Source organism: Cheilinus undulatus, linkage group 10, assembly GCF_018320785.1.
Source record: "Cheilinus undulatus linkage group 10, ASM1832078v1, whole genome shotgun sequence".
Taxonomy (NCBI): domain Eukaryota; kingdom Metazoa; phylum Chordata; class Actinopteri; order Labriformes; family Labridae; genus Cheilinus; species Cheilinus undulatus.
Window position 1 is genome coordinate 18,917,408 of NC_054874.1, and position 23,756 is coordinate 18,941,163.

Consider the following 23,756-nt stretch of genomic DNA (forward strand, 5'->3'; position numbering starts at 1 on the left):
CTGTAACAATTTTAAATTATATCAACCTAAACCTATTAACCTTTCCTAAATCAAATTAACATTAGCAAAACACATATGATAAAACAAATTTTCATTTTACAAACCAAAGTTACAAAGCGCGAAACAAAATTACAAAGTCTGAAACGCTTTTACATTAGCAAAAGACTTTTACAGATGACAAAACAAATTTAGAATTTAAAAACCAAATTTACAAGCTGACACAAAACTAAAAAGTCTGAATCACTTTTTAAAAGCTTGGAACAAATTTACAAAGTGAGATAAAAAATTAAAAAGTTTGAAACACTTTTAAAATGCTTGAAACAAATTTACAAAGTCTGATATAAAATTACAAAGTCTGAACCATTTATACAAAGCTTGAAACAAATGTACAAAATTCAGATATAAAATTACTCATTCTGAAACCCTTTTACAAAACTCAAAACAATTTACAAAGTCAGAAATAAAAATTCAAAGTCTGAAACATTTTAATTAGCTGGAAACAAATTTAAAAAATCCAATACAAAATCAAAAAGTCTGAACCACTTTTACAAAGCTTGAAACAAATGTACATTAACCAAAGCAATATTAACATTTCCTTAAACAAAGTTACATCAGCAAAATAATTTTACAGATGGCAAAACAAATTTATGAAGTATGATACAGAATAAAAAAGTCTGAAACACTTTTTAAAAGCTTCAAACTAATTTACAAAGTCTTATATAAAATTACTAGGTCAAAACACTTTAGCAAAGCTTGAAACAAGTAACAATGTCAGATACAAAATTACAAAGTTCAAAACACTTTTAAAAGCATGAAACAAATTTACAAAGTGCAATGATTACAAAGTATTAAAAACTTATATAACGTCCAATATATTTTACCAAGTCTGAAAGCCTTTTACAAAACTCAAAGCAGTTTACAAAGTCAGATATGAAATTTCTGAGACACTTTTTACAAAGTCCAATACAAAATCACAAAGTCTGAAACACTTCTACAAAAATTAAAACAAATTTACAAAGTCCCAGTATAAAATTTCAAAGTCTGGAACACTATTAAAAAGCCTAAAACAAATTTACAAAGCTTGAAACAATTCTGAAAAGTCCATTAGGAAATTAAAAAAATTGATGATGTTTTTGTGAAAACATGAAACTTGGGTATAGCTTTTGAAATTTGTTTCATGAAAGATAATGATGTTTTGCTTTTACTGCATTAATGATGTAATAAAGTAACCACTTGGTGAAAAGATTCACATTGCAAAACAACACCAAGGTCTCAGTGTAGTTAGACATTTACGTTGCACAGGAATTTAAATGCATCCAGTGAAAGTCATCAGATGTTTTAAAGATTGGTGACTTTCTAGTGTTAGAAGTGATCTCCCAGCTTGTACAGTAAAATAAACCCTTAGTCACAGCATTATGCAAGCAACTTTCAGTCACGGCTGCAATCAGAGATTTTCCATTGGCTTGCCCTGAGTGACTGACTGACTTAATCACTGGGCATGAATGGTAATCCCATAAGGCATTAGGTGAGGCATAGAGGGTTTATCCAAACTCACTATGATCTTGCATGCCTAGACAGTGTCAATGTGGCTGGAAGGACACTGCTGTAGTCTCAAAAATAATTAGCATAAAAAGATAATATGATCCACATTTAAAAAAAAATGCCATATGACTGGGAAGATTACTTCTTTGTCAATGTTGTGGTAGATATCCAGAGATCAAAAGGAAAAACATGTGAGAGCACTTCACCCATGCTATACAAGTTTTGCCAGCCACCATGCATGCACAGGAGCTCTGCATGTTAAATGTTCAGGTCGGGTGGTCTATGTCAACCTTTGACCTGTTGTTCTCCAGCTACACCTTCGCATTAACATGCACTGACACATACTGAATACACGTGCACGTAACTATAAGCATACAATTACTGGAGTAAATAACTAAATCACGAACATATATGACATGTTAAAGCTGTACTTGGAGCTTTGTATTTTTTCCTTTCTTATCCCACAAAGCCCAGGCAAATAGCTAAAGCAATGGCTATCTGGCCTTGATAGTATGGGTCTATATTTAGATGGGCCCTGTGACTGAGCTGGCGGTAAGTGTCAGATTCCAGGCGCAGTCATCTATCCTGGCCGGATCAGCACCTGCTGCTAACTATAAACCCACCCACCAACCCCCAGCACTGTACCCCAGCCCAGCTCACACAGGAAAGCCAATGTCCAGCCAAACTCCTGCCTGGAGAAGAAAAAAGATATAGGCTAACTCAGTAAGCAATTTCCCCAAGGCCAGCTTAAGAGGGAGGGGGCAGAAATGGAGAGGGGAGTGTTAGAGGATGAAATGGGCCTGAGTGAGATGCCCCGCTTTGCTTTTTCTATTCAAGTGTGGGACATGGCAGTATCTTTTGCATTTTGAACTTGTCTACCAGAGTGGCAGACTGAGTTGTACCAATTGCTCAGCCCTGGATTCAGCTGTGGATTTAAGAGACAGTTCTCTGAATGAGGAGCTGATATCACAACACAGAGGAACTCAATGCCCTTAGGAAAACCGCATCAGCCAAAGGTACAGTACCAATCATTCTGTCTTTCTGTATTTGCACAAGAAGTGGGCTATCTTTCTGTTGTCAGTCTGACCTCTAGGTTGTCATGAAATTTTAAAAAGGGTATGTGTGTACTAGATGTAACTTTGGAAATATATATGAGTTTTATATCTTGGTGGCATTCAGAGGAGGTTGCTCATCATGTCTTTATGAGAGCACATGTATATGTAATCTGCATTTCAAGTGATAATACTTACTTAATACTTGAAGTATTTTGGTATAGTCCCTTGTAACAATTTCAGGTTGCTTGTCTCTACCTTTTAAGGCACAGTGACATAGTTATATTTATATTCGGAATACCTTTAGGAGGTTTAAAGTTACCCTGGAACCATGGGTATTCTCATAACATTTTAGTCCACATTTGCTGTTGGTAAGCCAACAACACAAAAACACCTTACAGTGATTAGCAGCTATATGTGCTTTAGCTAAGTGTTTGAGTTTAAATGATCATCATTATTACTGATGATATAAATGACTGAGCTACACACACCCCAGGTGATCATATCTTTTTCCAGTCCAGGAACAGAGCCCAGAGCCGACTCCAAGAGCAGACTGGACTGGCCACAGAGATAAATTGGAGCTTGTGGACAAGCGATGGACAGCTGGACTCTCCAGGGGGACAGCTACTCCTTCCTGCGCAGTGCGCCCCGCACTTTCTCCCTTTGCCATCGTGACGGTACCCCCAACCACGTTGAAATCTTTGACATCATTAACGTCCCTAATCAAAGCAGTGCCATATCTGAGACCACCTGCCTGTGTGACATTTTTGGAGACGACTGTGAGTCACCATCTCTTTCAAGCAGCCCTGCAGTAGGACGGTTCATCCCTCCTCAGAGGGAGGTGGAGGGGACGGCAGCTGCATCACCCCCGGTGGATGATCTGAACGACTCATCGGGCTCTTATCACACTGCACACGGCTCCAGTGAAGGAGAGGAAGGCTTTGACGATTCAGGAGAAAGGCTTTCCAGCCCCACGTTGGAGAACGAGGACTCACAGAGGACAAAGACTGGGGGCACAGGGCACTCAGAGGTTTCTGAGGACAGTAACCCAAATTTAGAACCAAAAAGCAAATCCCCCTTACAACAGCTCAGTGCAGGTAGCCCTTCATCTGAAGCCCTCAACACAGGTGAGAGGACCCCACCTCCTGGACATAAAAGCCCATTCAACCTCACCCCAGCTAGAAGTCCATCATCCTCATCTTCCTCAGTTGAAAAAAGATGTTCACCATCACAACATAATCCCAGGCAAGCTAATTCAGAATCAAGTAGAATCACCCCTACCTTTAAAGATAAAAAAAATACAGATCAGGATTTAACTTCAAGTACCTCCTCTCTGCCTAGAAATTGTGCCAGCATATCCGCTGAACCATCAAATACCCAATCTTTTACAGAAGTCACAGCACAAGCATCACCTGAACCAAGTAGCAGCTACTTTAGTCAATCCAGAAGTCCACCATCTGAAGATTTTTCTTCAGATTTTTCCGAACCAGCCTGTAAATCTAGGACCCCTGTTTCATCCCCTCTATCTTCATTCAGTGGTAAAGAGTCATCCCCCCACTCAAGAGGTTCATCAGCTCAGTCCTACACCTCTGATACACCAGCATCATCCCCATTTCAAGAGCTTACTGGGAGGATCTCTCTGCCTGATCTTTTCAGCAGAGGCTCCACACCTGATAGAGAAGCTTCTACCCACTCTCCTTCCACCACAGGAAGAGAAATAACCACTACCCCTGCAAGCCAGAATAGGAGGTCATCCACTGAACCTTTAAGTACTGTGTCCACACCTGCCCCACAGTACACCCCTCCCTCACCTATTTCAAGAGCAGCATACCCTGAGCTTGTGGAGAGCAGGGCCTCATCTGAAATAAGAAACACGTCTCCCTCACCTTGCTTGCTTAGTGCTGCTTCTCTAACTCAAACTGGAACAAGAAGTCCTTCTCCTGCCCAGTCAAATAGAATAAGACAATTTTCAACACCTGGAACACAGGTGTCTTCACCTGTAATAAGTTACAGTTTATCACCATCACCTGAAGTTACTAGGGACTGCTCTCCCACTGCTCCCTCACCTGAAATTAGGATTATAGCATCCTCACCTGACACCAATAGGAGAGAGTGGCTCTCTGAAGTGAAGTCTGCATCAGCCTCTCCCCTTCGAGAGTTTAGTCTGGCCTCATCAAGAAGCCCAACTTCATCCCCTCATATCACTGGAATTTCTTACTCTGTCGTTCAGCCCGAGGATCGGGACAGTCCGCCGTTTCCAGAGCTCCAGCGTCTCTCCACCCCAGAGCCTGATAGGACACTATCAGGCTCCCCTGAGGCAAAAAGCCCAAGCAGAGACAGTTTACAGAGCAGTACGGCAGAACCCAGTGACACACAACAAGACTCAACACACATATCAGGCTTATCAAGCCCTGTCCCGCAACGAAGATACCATACACCTTCACCAAGGCCAAAGCATTTAACACCTTCTCCTGAGGTGACATATCAAACCATCTCAACTGAAAAGTATCACAGTCCTTCACCCCAGGAAAGAAGTAAAGATCCATCATCAGTCGTCGAATCTCCTGAGCAGAGGTTTTATCAACCTTCACCATCAAATTTCTGCTCAGATAATAAACAGCCTTCACCTCCTCTAAGAAATACACCTGATGTTGAGGAGAATCAATCCTCAGGTAGAATTCGAGACACAGTGTTACCAGCATCTTTGGAAAAACAAAGTGTGTCACCATCCTTCACATTCAACAGGGGGGAGAAATCAGAAAACAAAAGCCTGTCAACAGTGGTTATACCTGTAACTATCTCACCTGAAGAAAAGGAGGACAATTCACTGAGACAAAGCTTGGAGAGAGACGCAACACCAAAGAGAGCACATCTTGAAGAGAGTGTGAGTTTGGACTCCTTCTCAGAGGAGCCCATTTGTCCCAGCATTTCTCAGAAAGAAGAACCTTATAATAACCTTCTAATTGAAATCAAGTCTTCTTCACCTGATCTTGTCGGATCCCAAGGCAGGAGTCCAAACATTTCAACTGTGCACAAAGCGTCTTCTATCACACCTCTGCAAGGACTAGGGACCCCGTTGACTAAACACACTTCATATTCCCTGAATTCACCAGCTTTTACACCTGGGCGCAGAAGAAAACTGCTCCCAACCATTATAAGACGTGAAAACAGAGAGATATTTACGGAGGACATGGCGCATCATGCAAACAGAAGACGAACTCCCTCTCCTCCACTCACTAGGTTTACACCTGTCCACATCATAGCCCCTGAGAAACCATACAGACAGTGGCAGAACAGAAGCCGTAGCCCTTCTCAGTTTTTAGCATCCTCAAATAGTGGTAATCTAAAGAAAGTGGTGACAAATAGGGAAAAACCCAATGTTGCCCTTGTTGACAATAATAGCCAGGCTCACTGGGTCAGTCAAGGAACGCAATTGGAGATGGAGAAGCAAATGCAGCTGGAGGAGGATAGAGAGGTTGTTAGGGAGAGGCTAAAGGATAGGGAGATAGAGAAAGAGCGAAAGAGGGAGGAGCAGGTTCCTGAAAAGGGGAAGGGGTGGCAGGGGGACGCCACTTACAGAGGGGAACAGGCTGAGCTGTCACTCAATGCCAGGAATAGAAAAGGGCCTGTGAGTTGCAGAACAGCTCCCACAAGCAGAGAGATTCGTCAGGCACTGCCAACGGTGCATTCCTATTCAGAGAGCTTGCTCGCAACCAGACGACTACAGCAACACAGTCTGCTTGCTTCCCAACAAGACCACAGAGGTGTTGGATCTAGCAGACGGCAACAACCTCCTGCCCTGCAAAACAGGAACACTACTCCCAGACGGGTGGCTTCAAACAGGCCAGGCCGGAGTTCCAGCTCTAGCATGGGAAGTGAACTTGATGAGACAGACAATGAAGTGAAGTGGTTTACAGATGTGGCTTTCAGTAGCCTGTCAAGCCCTGAGGCAGATTACCTAGACATGTACAACTCCAGCCACCACTCATCAACAAACATTTCTCAATCTTCTACACAGGAGAGTCCAGCTGGGGTTAATGCTGCCTGGCCTGCCTATGCTGACTTCAGGGGTTCTGCTCAAAAACTAGACAATGATGACCTCTCCTTCCAGCAGCCATATCCGTACTACTCAGATGGCCTCGATCCATCAAGGCGCTATGAGTTGGGTAGCTTTGAATGTGTAGATGTGGCCATGGAAAGAGAAGACCATAGGAAGGTGAGAAGAGGAGTACCAAAGAGACAGATTCAGCTGAAGAGAAAGAATGCTGCTGAAGTAAAGCAAGACGAGAGCAGTGAAAATAGTAGTCCTGGGGCACCAGTGATGGTGGAAAGCTCCTCTCTTGAGAGTCACTCGAGTGAGACGTTCATGAGACAGCAGATCACACCTGCAGCGATGGAAGAATGCTACCCTTCTGAACGCAGTCCTGAGCCCAATCAACAAAACAAACTCCAGAAATCTGCCTCTCTGGATGAGTCATGTGCTAAAACCAAGATGGCCACTTGTCTCATCCAAAGTGTGCTGTCCAAGAAAATACAAAGCGGGGATAAACAACAGAATGAGCAGGCAGGTGAAGAAGTAAGCCCTTCTTTTGAGGAAGCCGCCCCACCAACAGAGACTGTAGCGTCCCCTTTCAAAGAGTCCCCAAAACCTACTCTAAGTTCAAGTCTTCAGTCAGATTTTAGTGTTTCATCTGAGGGTCCTTCTGTGAAAGGAGAACCAAACATAAAGGATAAAGTCAAGATGACAAAAAGCTTTGGAGTAAAGTCCAGTAACAGGCCAAGTTCATCCAGCAGTAGCAGAAGTGTGAACTTTTCTCAGACTGAGAGTGAAGATACGGATTCTGACACCAGGAATGCAACCTCCTTAAAATTTGAAAGCAAATCAGAAAAGAAGTCGCCATGTGATTACAAACATCCAAGGACAGAAGCACAAAAAGTAGACGACAAGAAAACATGGGACGAAACTGTGGGTGGTGAGTCAGCAAATGCCTCTGAAGGGAACACAGGAGCTCCTTCTGTCACTAGAGCCAGAACAACAAATAGAGACCAGGAATGTGAAAACACAGAGGACCATAAACAACTGCAACAAGGTGACAAGAGCGCATACACGTCAAGTACACCGGAGATCACAGTGAAAGCTGTGGAGAAAAAGAAAGCCTCTCTTAATGTCTGCCTCACCCCTGAGGCAGATGACAAACCTGAGGGTCCTTCACCAGATCTGTCTTTTACAGAAAAGGAGGAGAGGGAAGAGGCTGGTGTTGATGACAAAATAGAAGAAGAGGAGGCAAATGGAAATAGTCAAGTTAAGGTTCCCATTCACAAAGTAAGAGATGTGAGGCGGCTTGTGAAAAACACTTACAATCTTTCCTTCAAGGCGACTGGAGCTGCAGCGCCATCAACTGTAAATGAAGAACAGATGCAGCCCTTTAACCAGGAAATAACAGACAAAGTAGAGGGGCAAAGGATAGAAACGGTCAAAGCAGATGAGGAGAGGAGGGAGGACAGAAAAGAAGACTTCATGGAGAGGAAAAAGGAACAAAAAGAGGAAGTAAAAGACTCACAACCTCTTCAGAGAAAAAGAAATCCTCCGTCTCGTCCACAGCCAATGCAAATAGAATATAGAGCTGTATGTTCAAAAGACGGGAATAATAAAATGTCTTGCAGTAAGAGTGACTCAGAAAGCCTAGATGACAAATCTCAAGCTTCTCCAAAACTTCCCATGAAGTCAAGCACAGAATCACAGATGTCATCAAATGCAAACAGTTTATTAAGTGGAGAAACAGCAACCATAAGTCCAAGCCAACATGATCCGAATACAACATCAGTAAGACCAGAGACTGTGACAGTACTGGATAAAGTGTTGGACAATGAGGGCAAACCTGTTCGAATGGACAGAAAACCTCCCATGCTTGGAAGCCTCCCCAGACAGTCCAGTAAAGAAAGAGAGGTGTCCACTGCTGTAGTGTTGATAAGGGATGGCTCCAGCAAGACCAAGACAACTGCAACCCAGGAAGAGGTTTCTACAAAAACCCAAGCCCCAGCTGCTTCACCTTCACCTGGACCTGCTACTTCTGGCAGCGCTCCTGGCACCAGTGGTCACTCAGTTTCCATGCTTTTAAAGGAAAAAGGCTACCAAGCTGACATCGGAGCAGTAATGGGTGATAAAGAGAATGGATTAAAAGGAGTTCCCTGTAAGCATGTAAACAGTCTCGAAATCCCTCTCCAAGCTACTGCCTCTTCTGATGAAGGTCAGATCCAGTCTCACAGAGAGAGGACTTTCTCTGCCTCATCTAACAAGTCCACTCCTTCAGCAGTGTCTGAAAATACAGACATCCTAACAAAGACAGAAGATGAGGGAGTAAGCATCAAGCCTACCGTTAAAGACCCTGCAAAACAGAAAAGTCCTTCTCCGTTTAGGACTATGAATGAGCAAACACAACCTCCCACCAAACCTAAGGAACTAGGAGATTTTGAAGCAGTGAAAAGACTCGATCCAACTTTCCCCCCAAGGTCCCCTGCAATAAGGAGATTCAGACCTCAGGCAATTGAGGTGAAGTCACTGTCTAAAGATACACAGAAGCAAGAAACACCCACAAATGGTACAGGAAACAATATGCCTCAAACAATAGAAGTTAAATCAATAGCAAAAAACTCTCAAAAGCCAATAGTGCCTCCAAAACCCACCTGCAAATTTAAACCTGCAGATTTAGGGATGATGCCAAATGAAGCACAGAGACCATCTGCAACATCTACTATAAAGCCACAAGGTGAGGAAAGGTCTCAAACAATTGTTGTGTCCTCACCAACTATTTATAGAAAAATCTCTAGTGACTCAACATCAACATCGCACAGTGCAAGAAAGCTGGCTGTTTCTGCAGTATCCAGCATTAAACCTCCACCTTGCAAAACTGCAGCCACCACCATCACCAGTCTCTCAAACCAGCCAGCAGCATCATTTGATACAGACACATCTACTGACAGAGGTCAACAGCCAGGAGCTCTTCCTCAGAGCTCTGGTTCTTCACAAAGAGCCACAACCTTAGCTGTCCCTCAAACGTCAGCCACTGGCACAGGTTTAACCTCAGATCCCAGTCCAGTTACTGCTCCAAATGCAAACCAAGTCCCTGCCCCTGTTCCAACTGGAGCCAACCAGCCAAGCCAGCCAGCTGTTGTGGATCAAGACTTCCGACCACCCCATCCCAGAATGGCATATCCTCATGAACAAGCTATGCCAGCAGCTTCAAGCAATGCAAAACAACCACCTCCTATAACCACAACACAAGTGCCAGGATACACACACCAGACATACCGCCGGTCACTCTCTGGTGAGCGCTCCCACAGGACAGAAGATATGCAATTTTATGCTTCAGATGATCCACCAAGCTACGATGACAGAGAAAGCTTCAGTCCCCTAATGCTCCCAGACCTGGCCACAAGAAGGTCAAACCGTTACCAACCCTCCACCCGCCCTCCTCCCTGCTCCTGCACTACTGGCTGCCCTTCCCATCCTGGTCTCACCCCTCCTCACTATCACCGCAGCCCCCATAACCTCACCCCTCCTGCCCCTACTCACTCTCCTGGCCAGCCACTACCTTACCCAGTCACTCAACCCCCTCTTCGTCCACACCAGTGCAGACCAGACCCGCAACCAATGACCTACCAGCCTGGCTCTCCAAAGTCAAGCCCTCTTGGTCCAAGCCAGCCACCAGCCATGTACCAGTCTCTTCATCCTCCTCCCGGTCCTCCCCACCCCTCACTAATGCATGCATGCCCTGCTGAGCGTCCTCTGCAGCCATCTCAGCACATTGACCCACGACGAGCCCCTGTCCACAGATCCCCCCAGCAACAGCCACCAGGTGTATCTGGGGCGCCTTACAGTGATCCTGTCCATGGCCACTCTCCAGCCCTTCCACCTATGGATCCCCAGTACCTTTGTGGCCCTCAAAGCCTGGGGCCTTCCTATGGCTCTGAATATGGGGGTGACACCTCCAGTTTATACTCAGAGAGCAGCTATGGACAGGCACCACGCAGAGTGCTCCTGGATCCTGAAACAGGGAAGTACTTTTATATAGAGGTGCCTGTTCAACCACTTAGGAAAATGCTGTATGACCCAGAGACTGGCCAATATGTGGAAGTACTCATTCCACAGCAAGCAATGTCACATTCAGGCCTGTATCCTCCTTCAGCAGCTCCTTACCCATCTCTACACAACCCCAACATGTATGCCCCTGCCCCACAATACATGCCCTATGCAGCTCCTCCTCCCCCAGCTCATCCCCAGACTCAACCTCAGCCACCTCGGTATCCTGAGCCCTCTGCTGCAGCAGCACCAATGCACCCAAGTGGGCCTGGGGTCAGCTACAGGAATCCCTCTGGTCAGGGGTCCAAGCCAGAGCCCCAGAATCATCCACCACTGGACCAGAGCTATCTAGAGAGTATGTATTATGTCCCTACAGGGATGAATGCTAGCCCCAATCCCACCCCACCAGACTATTACCACAAACACCCCCCTAACCTACCCCCGACAGGGGGGAAAAGGTCCTGAAATAGAGGAAAGAGGCCGCCTTCCTGGAGCCTGTTGGGTTTTAAATACACCGTGTATAAAGGGGCTGTCTAATGTTAGCCTGAAATGTTATTTGAGTTTTCGCATAGCAACTGAAGACAGTAATAATTTGTTTGTTGTTCATTTACTGCTTCCTGTTCTGCTGGTTTAACAAGCGAGATTCTTAAGGTAATGGTTTTGAAAAGACGAGGGAGTAAGCCATTTCTTGTGTGTGTTTTTCCTGAATCATTACCTTAAATTTAGATATTTTTTCTCATTTTTGATACAGGATAAGAAGATCTTAAAGTTCAGATGTAATGCAAAGGCATCACAAATCAACAAGTTTACCGGTTTATTGATGTGTGTATTTTTACAACAAATATCTTCAAAAAACTTGAAATTCTGTTTGAAAAATAACCTCATATTTATTTTATTATTGTGTCTCTGCTTATTGGATGGTAAAAGTGATGTCTTCAAAAATAATGCCAATAAAATATTTCACATGTATTGCTCTTTTTTCATGTCTTTTTTAGATATATATTTTTGGGGCTTTTTATGCCTTTAATTATAGAGGAGGACAGTGGGTAGAGTGTTGGAAACAGCGATGAGAGAGCGGGGAATGACATGCGGGAAAGTAGCCACAGGCCAGACTTGAACCCACCTTAACCACTAGGCCATCTGTGCCCCGATTTTTGACCTATTTTTATGTCAATTCTTTCAAAATTAACTATTTTATGATTCATCTGCTAGACCATGTAAGCAAGGTGTTAAATACTGTAACTCTACTGTCACTGTACTTACAGCCTAAACAATATTGCAACAATCCATGACTCTGTATAAAGTTATACAGATTGCAATGTTAAAAAAATGTTTTAACTCTCTTAACACTTCACATTTCCTCTTTAACTGCTGGTGAGTTCCTAGTTAGGCTCTTACCACTATTTTCAAAGCACTTTTCCTTGATTTGAAAAGCAGGATCACAATTACGAGTGAGTAACAGCATAAATGAATTTCAAAGCTGGGGAATTCTACCTAACCCACACATGTATCTGAACATGAAGTGTCACACTTATTTTGCAGGAAAAATCGATCCATAGGCATCATGTTCACATTGCAGTGATGCCCAAGCATCTTTCTCTGATTTCTAGTTTGCCTTACTAATGATAGTTTGGGGGGCAATCTGCAAATTAATGCAGAGCTCAATAGCAGACAGGAAGTTAGACAGGAAGGCGATCTATGCAAGCTATTTCTACATTCTGAAACGACTGATTGAGAGGATTGCAATCAAAAATGGCTCTAAAATCATGAGCTTAAATTTGTTATGCTGATCTTTCAATAAGTTTATATGGTAATAATCAAAGGTCACAAATTCACTGAAGACCATAAAAAATGCCTTTTTTCAGTGAGTAAGTCTGGCTCCCACTAGCAGCTGTGATTCTGTTACAGGATACTGCAGGACTGTGACCACTAGAGGGTGCCACAGACCACCGGAGCATTACAGGAAGTCTCCCGTTTCAGGTTTTTCTGAGGGCTTCTCTCTCGTGACAGGACACAGTCATATAAAGAGCAGTAAAATGACTTCCTAATCAAAACCTGACCCTTAACTTAAACCAGGACCTAATTTGTTAGCCCAGAAGGACAAAATCTGGCTTTCTGTCTTTGATGTGGGTGGCAGTAAAACTAATGAGAGGTCTGACCAGTAGCTATGAGGGTCTTAGTGCGTGTGTATGTGTTGCTTTGTATGCGCACCTGCCTGATTGAATAAAAAAACATCTGGAAAAGGCAACGTGAGTGTGTGTATTTGCATCTGGATGTGCACGCTGACGGCACCTGGCAAAATGTGGAGGCCTTGGAGGTCTTTTTTGTGCTAAAAAAGCCAGTATGTGATGTCTTTCTGGTTATTAAGAAAATGGTTTAATCCCAACAAAAGCCAATAAATCACCAAGGGCATTGAGCCAGGTTCTCCAAAGTCATTTAAGTGCTTATTTTTTGTTTTGAATTTGTAAAAAGCACAATATTAATATTAATGGTAAAAAAAAATGAGCCATCCTAATCATGTTTTTCACAGTTTGTAACAAGTTTCCTTATTTATTCTCATCTATTGCCTACATTGTCCGTGTCAGAGTGATGATTAAAAAAATATAAGATGACTAATGTTTGTGGTTCTTCATTGCACAGTGAATATAATAATGATAAAAATACATTTTATTTATTGGTGCCTGCCACCTTGGCCAGCACTGAAATAAATTCCAGCTAATATCTGCTACTTCTTCATGCTCTTTAAATATCCCTGAGAATAATAGTCATGTGACAATGTAGTAATTTAAGCAGTAATGATAATAAGAATGCATAACTTAAGTTTAGAAAACCCTTACAGTGAGTGTTATGATAAAGTGGTTTCAAGTGATATTTTGCCATCTTGCTACACACTGAAAGAGAACTGTTGTAGCTTGTTATGAATAGAAGGTTCTTTCTGTATTTAAAATATATTTTGGGTTTGATATTCAATTACACTGAAAAAAGTAAAACATTGGTTGAACTTTAAAAAAATGAAGTAATCAATCACACAAAACATTTTGAATTGAATCAATTAATTTTTTTTTGATTAGGTAAATTTACATTTTTTAAGTTCATAGAAACAATGTTTTAAAGGTTTAGCAAACCTAATTATTTTAGATTGTCCTAAACTAAAAATAGAAATTTCCCTAAATCAACCGATTTAATTATTCCACTCATTTTAAATTATGACATTTAAGTTCATACAACCATTTATAAAGGTTGGAGAAATGTAATTTTTTTAAAGGTTGTTTCAATAAAGAAATAATAGTTGTTTTTATTTTAAATTTAAAGTAAAGCAAATTAAATTTTCTAAAAATGCGTTAAATAGAGAATACAGCACACTCCTTTATCCATCCATCCATTTTCTATACCACTTATCCCATTGGGGGTTGCGGGTGGGGGTGGGGGCTGGAGCCTATCCCAGCCAATTTGGAAGTCACCATTTAACCTAATGAGAGAACTCACGTGCGTACGGGGGAAACATGCGAACTCTGCACAGAAAGGCCCTGACTGGGAAACGAACCAGTGACCTTCTTGCTGTGCTGCCGTGCCTTTCCTGAAAACTCCTGCTACTTTGTCCCGATGGGAGAGCAGAAATGTATTAAAAGGGACATATTTTGCCCTTTAAGACATGGTCATATTGGTCTCAGAGGTCCCCAAAACATGCCTGTGAAGTTTATTGCTGAAAAATCAGCAGTATAGGATTCTTGCAGGAAATGGATATAGCTCTCTTAAAGTTTCAGGGACTTCTATCCAAAGTTTGGGACCTGACTGGATTTTTAACCATCAACTTCCCAGTCTAAAGTCAGCAGGGTAACCCATTGAGCTATCCAGCATCACAGCTGGTAGCTGAGAGGAGGATCAAGAGAGGAAAGTGGAATTTTCTTCCAAATGGGGAGGGTCAACCAAACCTGGGGCTCAGACGTGACATCATGTGGGGAAAATCTGAGAACGGCTTGTTTCAGCACACATTTTCTGAAAGGTGGAGCAAGAGAGGGTGGAATGGGATGTATTTTTCTGGTATTTGAGGGGATTGTGGACCGACTAGGGGCACATATTTTTGTCAGAAAAACCTAAAAAATGATTTTTGCATAATATGTCCCCTTTAAAATGCTGCAGTGAAATTGCAACCATTTAAGAATAAGAACATCTTAGAAAACAAGAAGCTGACAGTCTCTGAACTTGGACTGTCATATTTGTAACCTCTGGAGATAAACCTCAGCAATAACCACAATCTCTTAGAGGGAGCCATGAAGGCTAAGGATAAATTATATTTGGATTAATTCAATTGCACACAAAGCTTATGTTTTTCCTTTCTGTTATCAACTTGGCACTTTCTTCTCAGTTGAAGTCGGTTCGCTGGATGCCTGTGCTGGAGTGTAGAGGGAGAGCCACTCAGAAAGTGATGACTGCTGTTGCATCAAGTGTTTTTGAATCCATTTGGGACCTACGGGATGTTGTTACAAATGTGCATGCCCACAGCAGGCTTAATGCAATAAAAATACATTGATCCAATGATAGATTTGAATTTGGGGTCCAGCTGCCAGTTTAAATAAAAAATACAGGTTCAACCATTAAGATAATTAAGAATATTTAGATTTAATGAACAAATCAATAATTTTAGGCTGTTATAAAATGAAAAATCACATCAATCCAACAACAGCATTGTTGTACTTTTTTCAGTGTAAGCTGCTTTAATCCTCAAGGGCAAGCAGACACAGCAGCAGTAGACACAACATTACAAGACAGTCTGGCTGCCGTTTATCTTTGATGGCCACTCTTACAGACCGTTCATTTGGGACGCCGTATATCTAAGAACAAAAATGCATGCTAAAACTTTTGAAATAAAATCAGGTTACACATTCAGTTGGGGTTAGGGTAAGGGTTAAGGTAACAGGATATCAAAAGTTAAAAGCATGACCTACAAAACCAAATTAAGCTTAATAAAGCTGAGTTAATAGTCTGCTGACAGGGAAAAAAGTTCAAACTCCATGAAAACATTCCAACGCAGCTAGCATAGCCTAAGTAGCTCTGTTAGCTGTGCAAGCTTCATAAATAACAGAGCTACATAGCCAATGTAGTTAAAGATATGCTCATAAGGTATGTCGCTAAGTTATATACATGGCTAAAGTAGCTTTAACTACATTTGCTAAAGCTCGCATTCTTAGGGCTCCTGTTGCTAAAGCTAACTTAGCTATAGATAATGTAGCTATATAGCTATGTAGCGAAGGTAGAATAGTAAAGCTCAAAAAGCAGTGACATAGGCTATGTATCTATGTTTTCTGTGTAGCTAAATTAGCTTTAGCTACATCTGCTAAAGCTCCAGTTTCTAAAACTCACTTAGCTATAGATAATGGAGCTACATAGCTATTGTAACTAAAGCTAAGCTCACAATTAATTACTTAAGCTATGTATCTACATGATCTACATAGCTAAATTAGCTTAAGCTACATTTGCTAAAGCTCAAATTACTAAATCAGCTGTAGATAATGTAGCTACATAGTTGCTTAGCTAATATAGCTAAAGTTAATCTCACAAAGCAGCCATTTGTCTATCCTATCTATGTAGCTAAACTAGCTTTAGCTGCCTTTGCTATTGCTCAAGTTACTAAACTATCTGGCTGTAGATAACGTAGATACGTTTAACTTTTTGATGTCACGGGAAAAAATTTATTTTGCATGATACTCCAATTTTTTGAGATGCATCTGTAAACCCAAAAGAGGGAATATGACTGGAGTTAAAAATCAAGTGGTAACGTGGCCTCATTAATGGTGATTGACCTTTCTCTGGACTTTCAACCAAAGGAGTTTCTATCCAGTCAGAGGTTACTAATATCAATGTATGACAAAAACCAGACATCCACCTCATGATCCGATTTCATCCCACTGGCCGATATATGACACACAGTCATGTACGCACACACTGACCTGTAACACACGCTTTTACTGGAGATACAGTCACCATTAGTTTAAAATTTCACCTTTTAAAACATTTTTCCTCTCATCTCAGCCTGCACACACAGAGGGTGCTCACTGGAAAGCATCAGGAAGCACATTTTATTCCATCACCTAGAACCCTCCCTGTTATCTATCCACCATGCCCATGCCACCCACTCTTTTCTACATTCCTGATACCAAAAGACAATGAGGAGCAGACTTTTCCATTGACCATCAGCCCCCAAGCAGGTCAACATCAAACGTGGCTTTGGAGTCACTCGCCCACTCATCCCGGGTTGCAGCACAAATGATTGGACTCCTACAGCGTGTGTGTATGTGTGCATGTGTGTGTCACTGTGGGATGGGGGGTAAAAAAGCAGTAATAGAATCATAACAATAACAGACGCTCTGGAAAGAGCCCAGAGCCATGCTTATGAAGTCATGCTGTCTGTTTTATATGTACATTCAACTGGAATTCAACACACTCACACACAAAGAGGTGGATGATGTTTCTGGAAAATGTGCATCAAGATAGATATTTATTAAGAGAAAGCTACATTGCTTAAATTATTGATTATTTAACTTGTTTTAATCAAACACTAGTTAAAACACAATCAAATTAAAGCTTTGCAGTTGTGCCTGTTAGTAAAATGAGTTATTAGGATATGAAGCTTTTAAAGTCTTCCACACACCTTGGAACAGGCCCAAGGTGTGGGGAAGTGTGTGTTTGTCTGGAAGTGATTAAGCTGTACTAGTGAGGTTACACACAGATTAGTGTGTGTTCCTAAGGTGTGCCTATAATCATTTTTAGGGTGTGAACCACGTCCCTCTACCCTTAGGTTGTCTTAATATTGTAGAGGGGTCTGGCTGCAAACTGTTTATCTCTGACGGCCACCTTTTATCTATGATAGCTAAGCAGCTACGTATCTACGTTATCTATAGCCAATTTAGGTTATGCTACATTTGTATACTACATTTAGTCCAAGCTAAAAATTAAGTAGTGGGAGCCTTGGTAGACCAGTGGCTGGTGTTGGGCCAAAACCTCATATCTCCAAGAGAACCACTTTATATTGGTTTAAGATTTGTAAAAAAAAAAAAAAAAAAGAAAAAAAGAAAAAAGAAAAAAAGAAACTCTCCCAGATCTAAAGGGCATTTATTTGTACTGACCTATGAAAAACAAATTAAAATGATGAAAAATGGAGACAGAAATTTTTGGCCTGCGAGTGCAGTAGTTATGCCCACAAGAAAGTCGAATAATTAGGTATACATGTGTTTCACAAGAACAAAATAAGACCAAAGAAAAGAAGAAAATAAATTCATACAAATGATAAGTTTCATAATGTGATGTTTTTTCCTCCATCCTGACCCAGTAAGAATTTTGTAACCTTCAGGTTTATCATCGGCCCAATCAGTGAAAACCACTACTGAGTATGTCTTATTGTAACCTGGGTACTTGTTTAAGGGAAATTTAACAGGATTCCAGCTGTCAGCTAGGATTAAACCTTCAAATTAAATTTTTTTTTTTACATAATCAGGTAAGATCAGGTTATCAGACTGGGATCAGGTTGTTCAAAACCTTTGAGCAGGGTAAGGATTATTTTAATCCAAAGAATCAGGATAACCCTGATCCCAGGAGAAGGCTGTATTTAACCTGGAATTAAAGGGTAAATTTTTATACTGGCCAAATAAATTAATCCTAGGCTTGATCTGAAGGCCAACTAGATTAGGTTGAAATTCTTGAAAATGATTCATCTCTCCTTTGTAAGTCTTCAAACCAGAGGAGTGTTTCAGAAGAGAGGTGAAGGGTCCTCAAAAATGTCAACTAAGTCCAGTTCACTTTTGAGTCACATCTAGAAATGATCATGACCTGCATGACTGGGACCCTTCACACACATCGAACACATCAAACAATATTACATTTTTGCAAAGTTGGTATGTTAAAGGATTTTTGGAAATGTATTTGCACGTGAAAGCAGTTGTACTTCAGTATCAAAAGTTGCACTTTTAACCACAGTTCTCCTTTTGACCTCTTGCTTTTTGCCTGCAGGAACAGGGTCAAAATTTAGTTCTTGGGTACAAAATCTACCCCTTGATGGTCCCTGCTCAGGGGACAGTACTTTCTGAAGGTCTGGGACCTATGGGGGCATGGCTGCAGTGTTTATCATTTCTGACTGGTAACCAGTTCTATACTTGTGCCAACAGCTGTTAGATAACCATCCATATCATCAGCATTCTTATAGTTAAAAAACTATGAATTAAAAAAGGTATGAATTGCAAAAAATATATATAATTGAATTAGTAGAGTTTATGCAGTAAAAAAAATCAGACAACTACATTAGGTCTGTTTGCAATCTAAACCTCATAGCAGAAGAGCTGATAGTGCATAACATCAGGTTAATCCTATCCAGTTTTGCTTTGAACAATCAGGATAAAAGTGAGCTGGGTTACATGATCCTTTGTATACAAAAAGTGGATTACAGAATCAGGATCATTTTGTCTGGATCCAACTTTTTAAGAACAAAGCCTGAATAATTAAAGACTTGTATGTGGAATCTGCTATATTATGAACCTGAAAAAAACGTCTGAAACTTTCCTTCAGTGATGCCTACCAGCAACGCCTTTTCCTGTTGGATACTGAACATTTACCGCCTGACTACCACTCCTTCAAGCCCCAAACAGTCCATAAAAAAGAGAGACGAAACATTTAAAGAGATGCCATTTAACAAGAGAGAGTAAAGAATAAGCTGCTTATCCAAAGAGCTGCCACACCTTCACGCCCAGGTTTATGCCCATAAAAGGATTTCCTCCGGCAGGAAATGGGCGGCGTCACAGCCCACATGCTGAGCAGATTGTGACAGCTCATGAGTGAAGCAAGAGGAGCGTATGATAAGAGACAGAAGGGCTATGTAAGACACTGCTGTACACCTGAAACCGTGCCTCCCGGCATTCACCTTGTTGCCTAGAGACCACAGACCATAATAATAACTGTGTTGAAAGCCCTGTGTGTACGTGTGCCCACTTTGTGTGTCATACAGACCTCCCTCTCTCCAGCAGGTGGTGTGCCTACCTGTCTGTGTGAGTAGATTTCACGTCATGTCCCGGGATTGCTTCAGCCAAAACACTTGTAGACTTGTTAATGAGATCTATCAGACATAAATGATCAAGTTTGACATGACTCACCTGTATGTATACCTGTGTTTGTATTTACTGTCATTGGTAAGGTGATTAATCTCACTGGGAGCTCCAGACTTAGCACATCAACATGAAGGTAGAAAAAGTGAATTATTGTTTGTCTGACTTAAACTGGACATTAAAAATGAAACATGTTTGTGTTTCACTGTAGTAAGGATATCGAGAAAAACAAACATTGTTGCTGGCTTCTATTAAACAGTGTCATGAAAAAAAAATCCTTATAAAGTCGGAAGCTCTGATTTAAAAGAAGTAGTACTATAAGTTTACACCTATGAGACCTATCCACATCTGCGTGGAAAGGTCTCAATCAGGCTTGCACATCTGAACACTTCAGTTTTACTCCATTCTTATTTGCAAAACCACTCAAGCTCTGTCAGGTTGCATGTGGATCAGGCGTGAACAACCCCTTCAAGTCCAGACACAAATTCTCTATAGAGTTGAGGTCTGGGCTTTGAATTGGTCTTTTCACAACATTCACATTGTTGTCTTTAAACCAATTCTGTGTAGCTTTCACTACATGCTTCAGGTCATTGCCTTGCTGGAAAATAAATCTTCTCCCAAGCTGTAGTTCTCTTGCAGACTAAATTACACTGTCCTTCATGATTTTCCTATACTTTACATTCATTTTATCCTCCACCTTTACAAGTCTTCCAGGGCAGGCTGCCAAGAAGCATCCCCACAGCATGATGCTGCCACCACAGTACTTTACTGTCGTGTTTGCGATTATGTGCAGTGTTTGGTGTCTGCCAAATATAGCTTGGCCAAAAAGCATTGTTTTAGTCTCATCAGAACAAACAATATTGTTCAACTTGATCAGTCAGCCTCCCACATGCCTTTTGGCAAACCCAAGCCAAGATGTCTTTAGCCAAAAGACATGTGCCATATTCCTTCAATTTATGATGATGGATTTAAGTAAACTCCGGGGGATGTTCAGTTCCTTGGAGGTTTTTTAAGTATCCATCCCCTGACTTAAACCTTTCAATAACCTTTTCTCTGAGTTGCATGGAGTATTGCTAATTGTGAGAATACTAGCATCAATTGGCTGGACCTCTGTAGAATTAGGTCAGTATTATTATCTAATTGACATTACATTGTAGAATCTGATTTCACTTTGACATCATTTTATTGGTGGTAATTTTTTGTTTCGTCAAAATAGCCAAATTATATTGAAGGCTCAGGGTGAATACTTTTTATAGCCACTGTACCAAGCTATTTTACTGCCTGCAGGACAAAAAAACAGACAGAAAGGGGCTTTGAAGGAAATGTTTTCATTTATAGTGGAAACCATTTGTCTGGACTTGTCTAGTCCTTCTTGTGTCCAGGGACCCCCCTCACGTCTAGAGAGGAAATAGTTAGTATGAGTCTATTCTCCTCTTTAAGACCGAGCTCTCATACTCACACTATACACATAAACACACTCCAGAGCTGAGGATGATGTAGCCAGAACATGATGTCATAGCCTGATCACTTTACCCGTCGCCGTCTTCCTCACAGGACCTGGGTCGCAGATCAATGAGGAATGGAAGGAATGAGAAGAGAGAGGGAGAATGTTAGAGAGAGAGAGGGCTGAGTTATCGACAGGGATGGGATCTTTACAGCCTCCATCCTGAATCACTCTCAACTGATGACATGTCTCAACTCTTATTGATACCAGCCATGTCAGCTATTTGCCTCACTGTGTCTCACAGAGATATTACACACACGGGCCGTCGCCAACTGTAGAGAGGTCTGGCATTTATTAAAGTGAGGGAGTCTCCTGGGAATCAACCTTTGCTCTTGTTTAGTGCTCAGGTCTGTTAGGAGTCTGTGTATGGGTCACTGGATTCCTCCAGCATGATGTAAAAGTAATGAGTCACAGCAGGGTGGCCTTGGCCTCACACACTGCAGACATTTAATAGAATAGTTATTAGACATTAGAAAGCAGTCACAGTAATGCATCAGCCACCTTGTTTCTGACAAAGCAGAAATATTCATGTTTTCGTTTGCTCATATAAGAGTCTGTGTGACTTCTTAACCATCAAGTAGTGTGTGGAATCTCAAACGTGGTCTGGAAAATCTGTGGTATGCTTTAGACGACTTGAGATCCTGCAGTCCAGCGAATATACAGGAAACTATACAGCGTCACTGCAGGTCAGTGCAGGGGCAGTGTCAAACAGGTGACAGAGATGAGAGCAAGAAACAGGGATAGAAAGAGACAAAGTTACAGGCAGGCAAAGCTAGAAAGGTGTCATGCGTGTACTTTGTACTCTCAATAATGTCTTTTATTAATTGAATCCAGGGGTCTACTGTGCTTCCTAGTTTCAACTCTAGGTTTGACAAGGCCTCTCCAAAACCTTTATTCATTTTTAAACCATTCAGAGATGGACTTGCTGATGTGTTTCAGATCTTTGTCCTCCTGCATAACCCAACTGTGCTTGAGCCTGAGGTCACCAACTGATGGTCAGACACCTTTAGGGTTTTCTGGTAGAAAGCAGAATTCATCCGTCCATCCTTTTTCTTCAACAGGCTAAGCAAGCACACCCAGACATCTCTCTCCCAAGCAACATTTTCCAGCTCTTCCTGCAGGATTCCGAGGCATTCCCAGGACGGATGAGATATATAATCCCTCCAGTGAGTCCTGGGTCAACCCCAGGGTCTCCTTTCAGTTGGACACACCAAGAAGACCTCCACAGGGATGCGACCGAGAGACACATCTCATTTCGACCGCTTGAACCTGCAATCTTATTCTTTCGGTCATTACCTAGAGTTCATAGCCATAGATGAGGGTTAGGTAAATTGAGAGTTTGCCTTCTGGCTGCAAAACTGCCAATGCTGCACCAGTCCGCCTGTCGATCTCACGATCCACTCTACCCTCACTCGTGAACAAGACCCTGGGATACTTGAACTCCTTCAATTGGGCCAAAGACACCCTCCCCACCTGGAGGGAGCAATCCACAGTTTTCCGGGAGAGAACCATGGCCTCGGACTTGGAGGTGCTGACCCTCATCCTGGCTGCTTCACACTCAGCAACAAACCATCCCAGTGCCTGCTGGAGGCATTGCAGCTGCCTCCTCCAGTAGAATTTATAGTTCTATAAATTACAGTAAGCTTAGTATGATGTTCTTTCAATGAAATGCTGTGTTAATTTCATGCAAGATAAAATAATGGGAAATCTTCCGATAAGTTAAATTTTATCAGTCCACAGAATATTTTCACAAAAGCCTTGGGGATCATCAAGATGTCATTTGTTGCCTTTGTGTTCTTTTCGGATAGCAGCAGCTTTTGCTTTGGACTCTCTTTGGTTTCTATTTTTGCCCAGCCTCATCCTTATTGCTGAATCGTGAATACTGACCTTAACTGAGTCAAGAGAGGCCTGCAGGTCTTTAGATGTTGTTCTGGGTTTTTTAATGATCTCTTGGATGAGTCATTAACGCGATCTTGGACTAATTTTAGTAGGCTGGCCACTCCTGGAAGGTTCATAATTGTTCCAATTTTTTTTCCATTTATGGATAATGGCTCTCACCATGAGTTGCTGGTGTCCAAAAGCCTTAGAAATGTCTTTGTAACCCTTTCAAGACTGATGGATGTCAATGACTTTGTTTCTCATCTGTTTTTTACAAAATTTAAGTGTGACAAACATGCAAAAAAAAAAGAAAAGAAAAAAAAGAAATCAGCCACAGGGCAAACACTTTTTGATAGCACCATACATTGATATAAAGAAAGATTTTTTTTTTTTTTTTTTACAATATTTATATCTTTATAAGTTTCTCCAGTACTTGTGGATGTGTATGATTTTAATTTGTGGTTCAATGTGTGAATTTAAGAACCAGCATACTCCTGGTGGTCATAGCAATCATGGCATTGACAAGAAGGGACAAGCAGGGACAAGCAGGAGCAGTAGCAAACATCACTGTTATGAACAGGAACCCTGACTTAATAGTTTTGTTGTCTGGA

At 41.7% G+C, this 23,756-nt stretch overlaps 1 protein-coding gene across 1 annotated transcript; it reads left to right on the top strand.

Annotated features, from left to right (window-relative positions):
* The first annotated feature begins 2,322 nt into the window (after positions 1-2,322).
* Positions 2,323-11,589, top strand: si:ch73-43g23.1 (serine-rich adhesin for platelets). Its single transcript, XM_041796852.1, has 2 exons — positions 2,323-2,558; positions 3,111-11,589. Exon 2 carries the CDS (start codon positions 3,190-3,192, stop codon positions 11,137-11,139), a length of 7,950 nt encoding a protein of 2,649 aa, XP_041652786.1. The 5' UTR covers positions 2,323-2,558; positions 3,111-3,189; the 3' UTR covers positions 11,140-11,589.
* Positions 11,590-23,756: the final 12,167 nt, after the last annotated feature.

Bases quoted from the DNA above. Each gene is read 5' to 3' on its own strand.
- si:ch73-43g23.1 (XM_041796852.1), top strand. From the start codon at position 3,190: ATGGACAGCTGGACTCTCCAGGGGGACAGCTACTCCTTCCTGCGCAGT.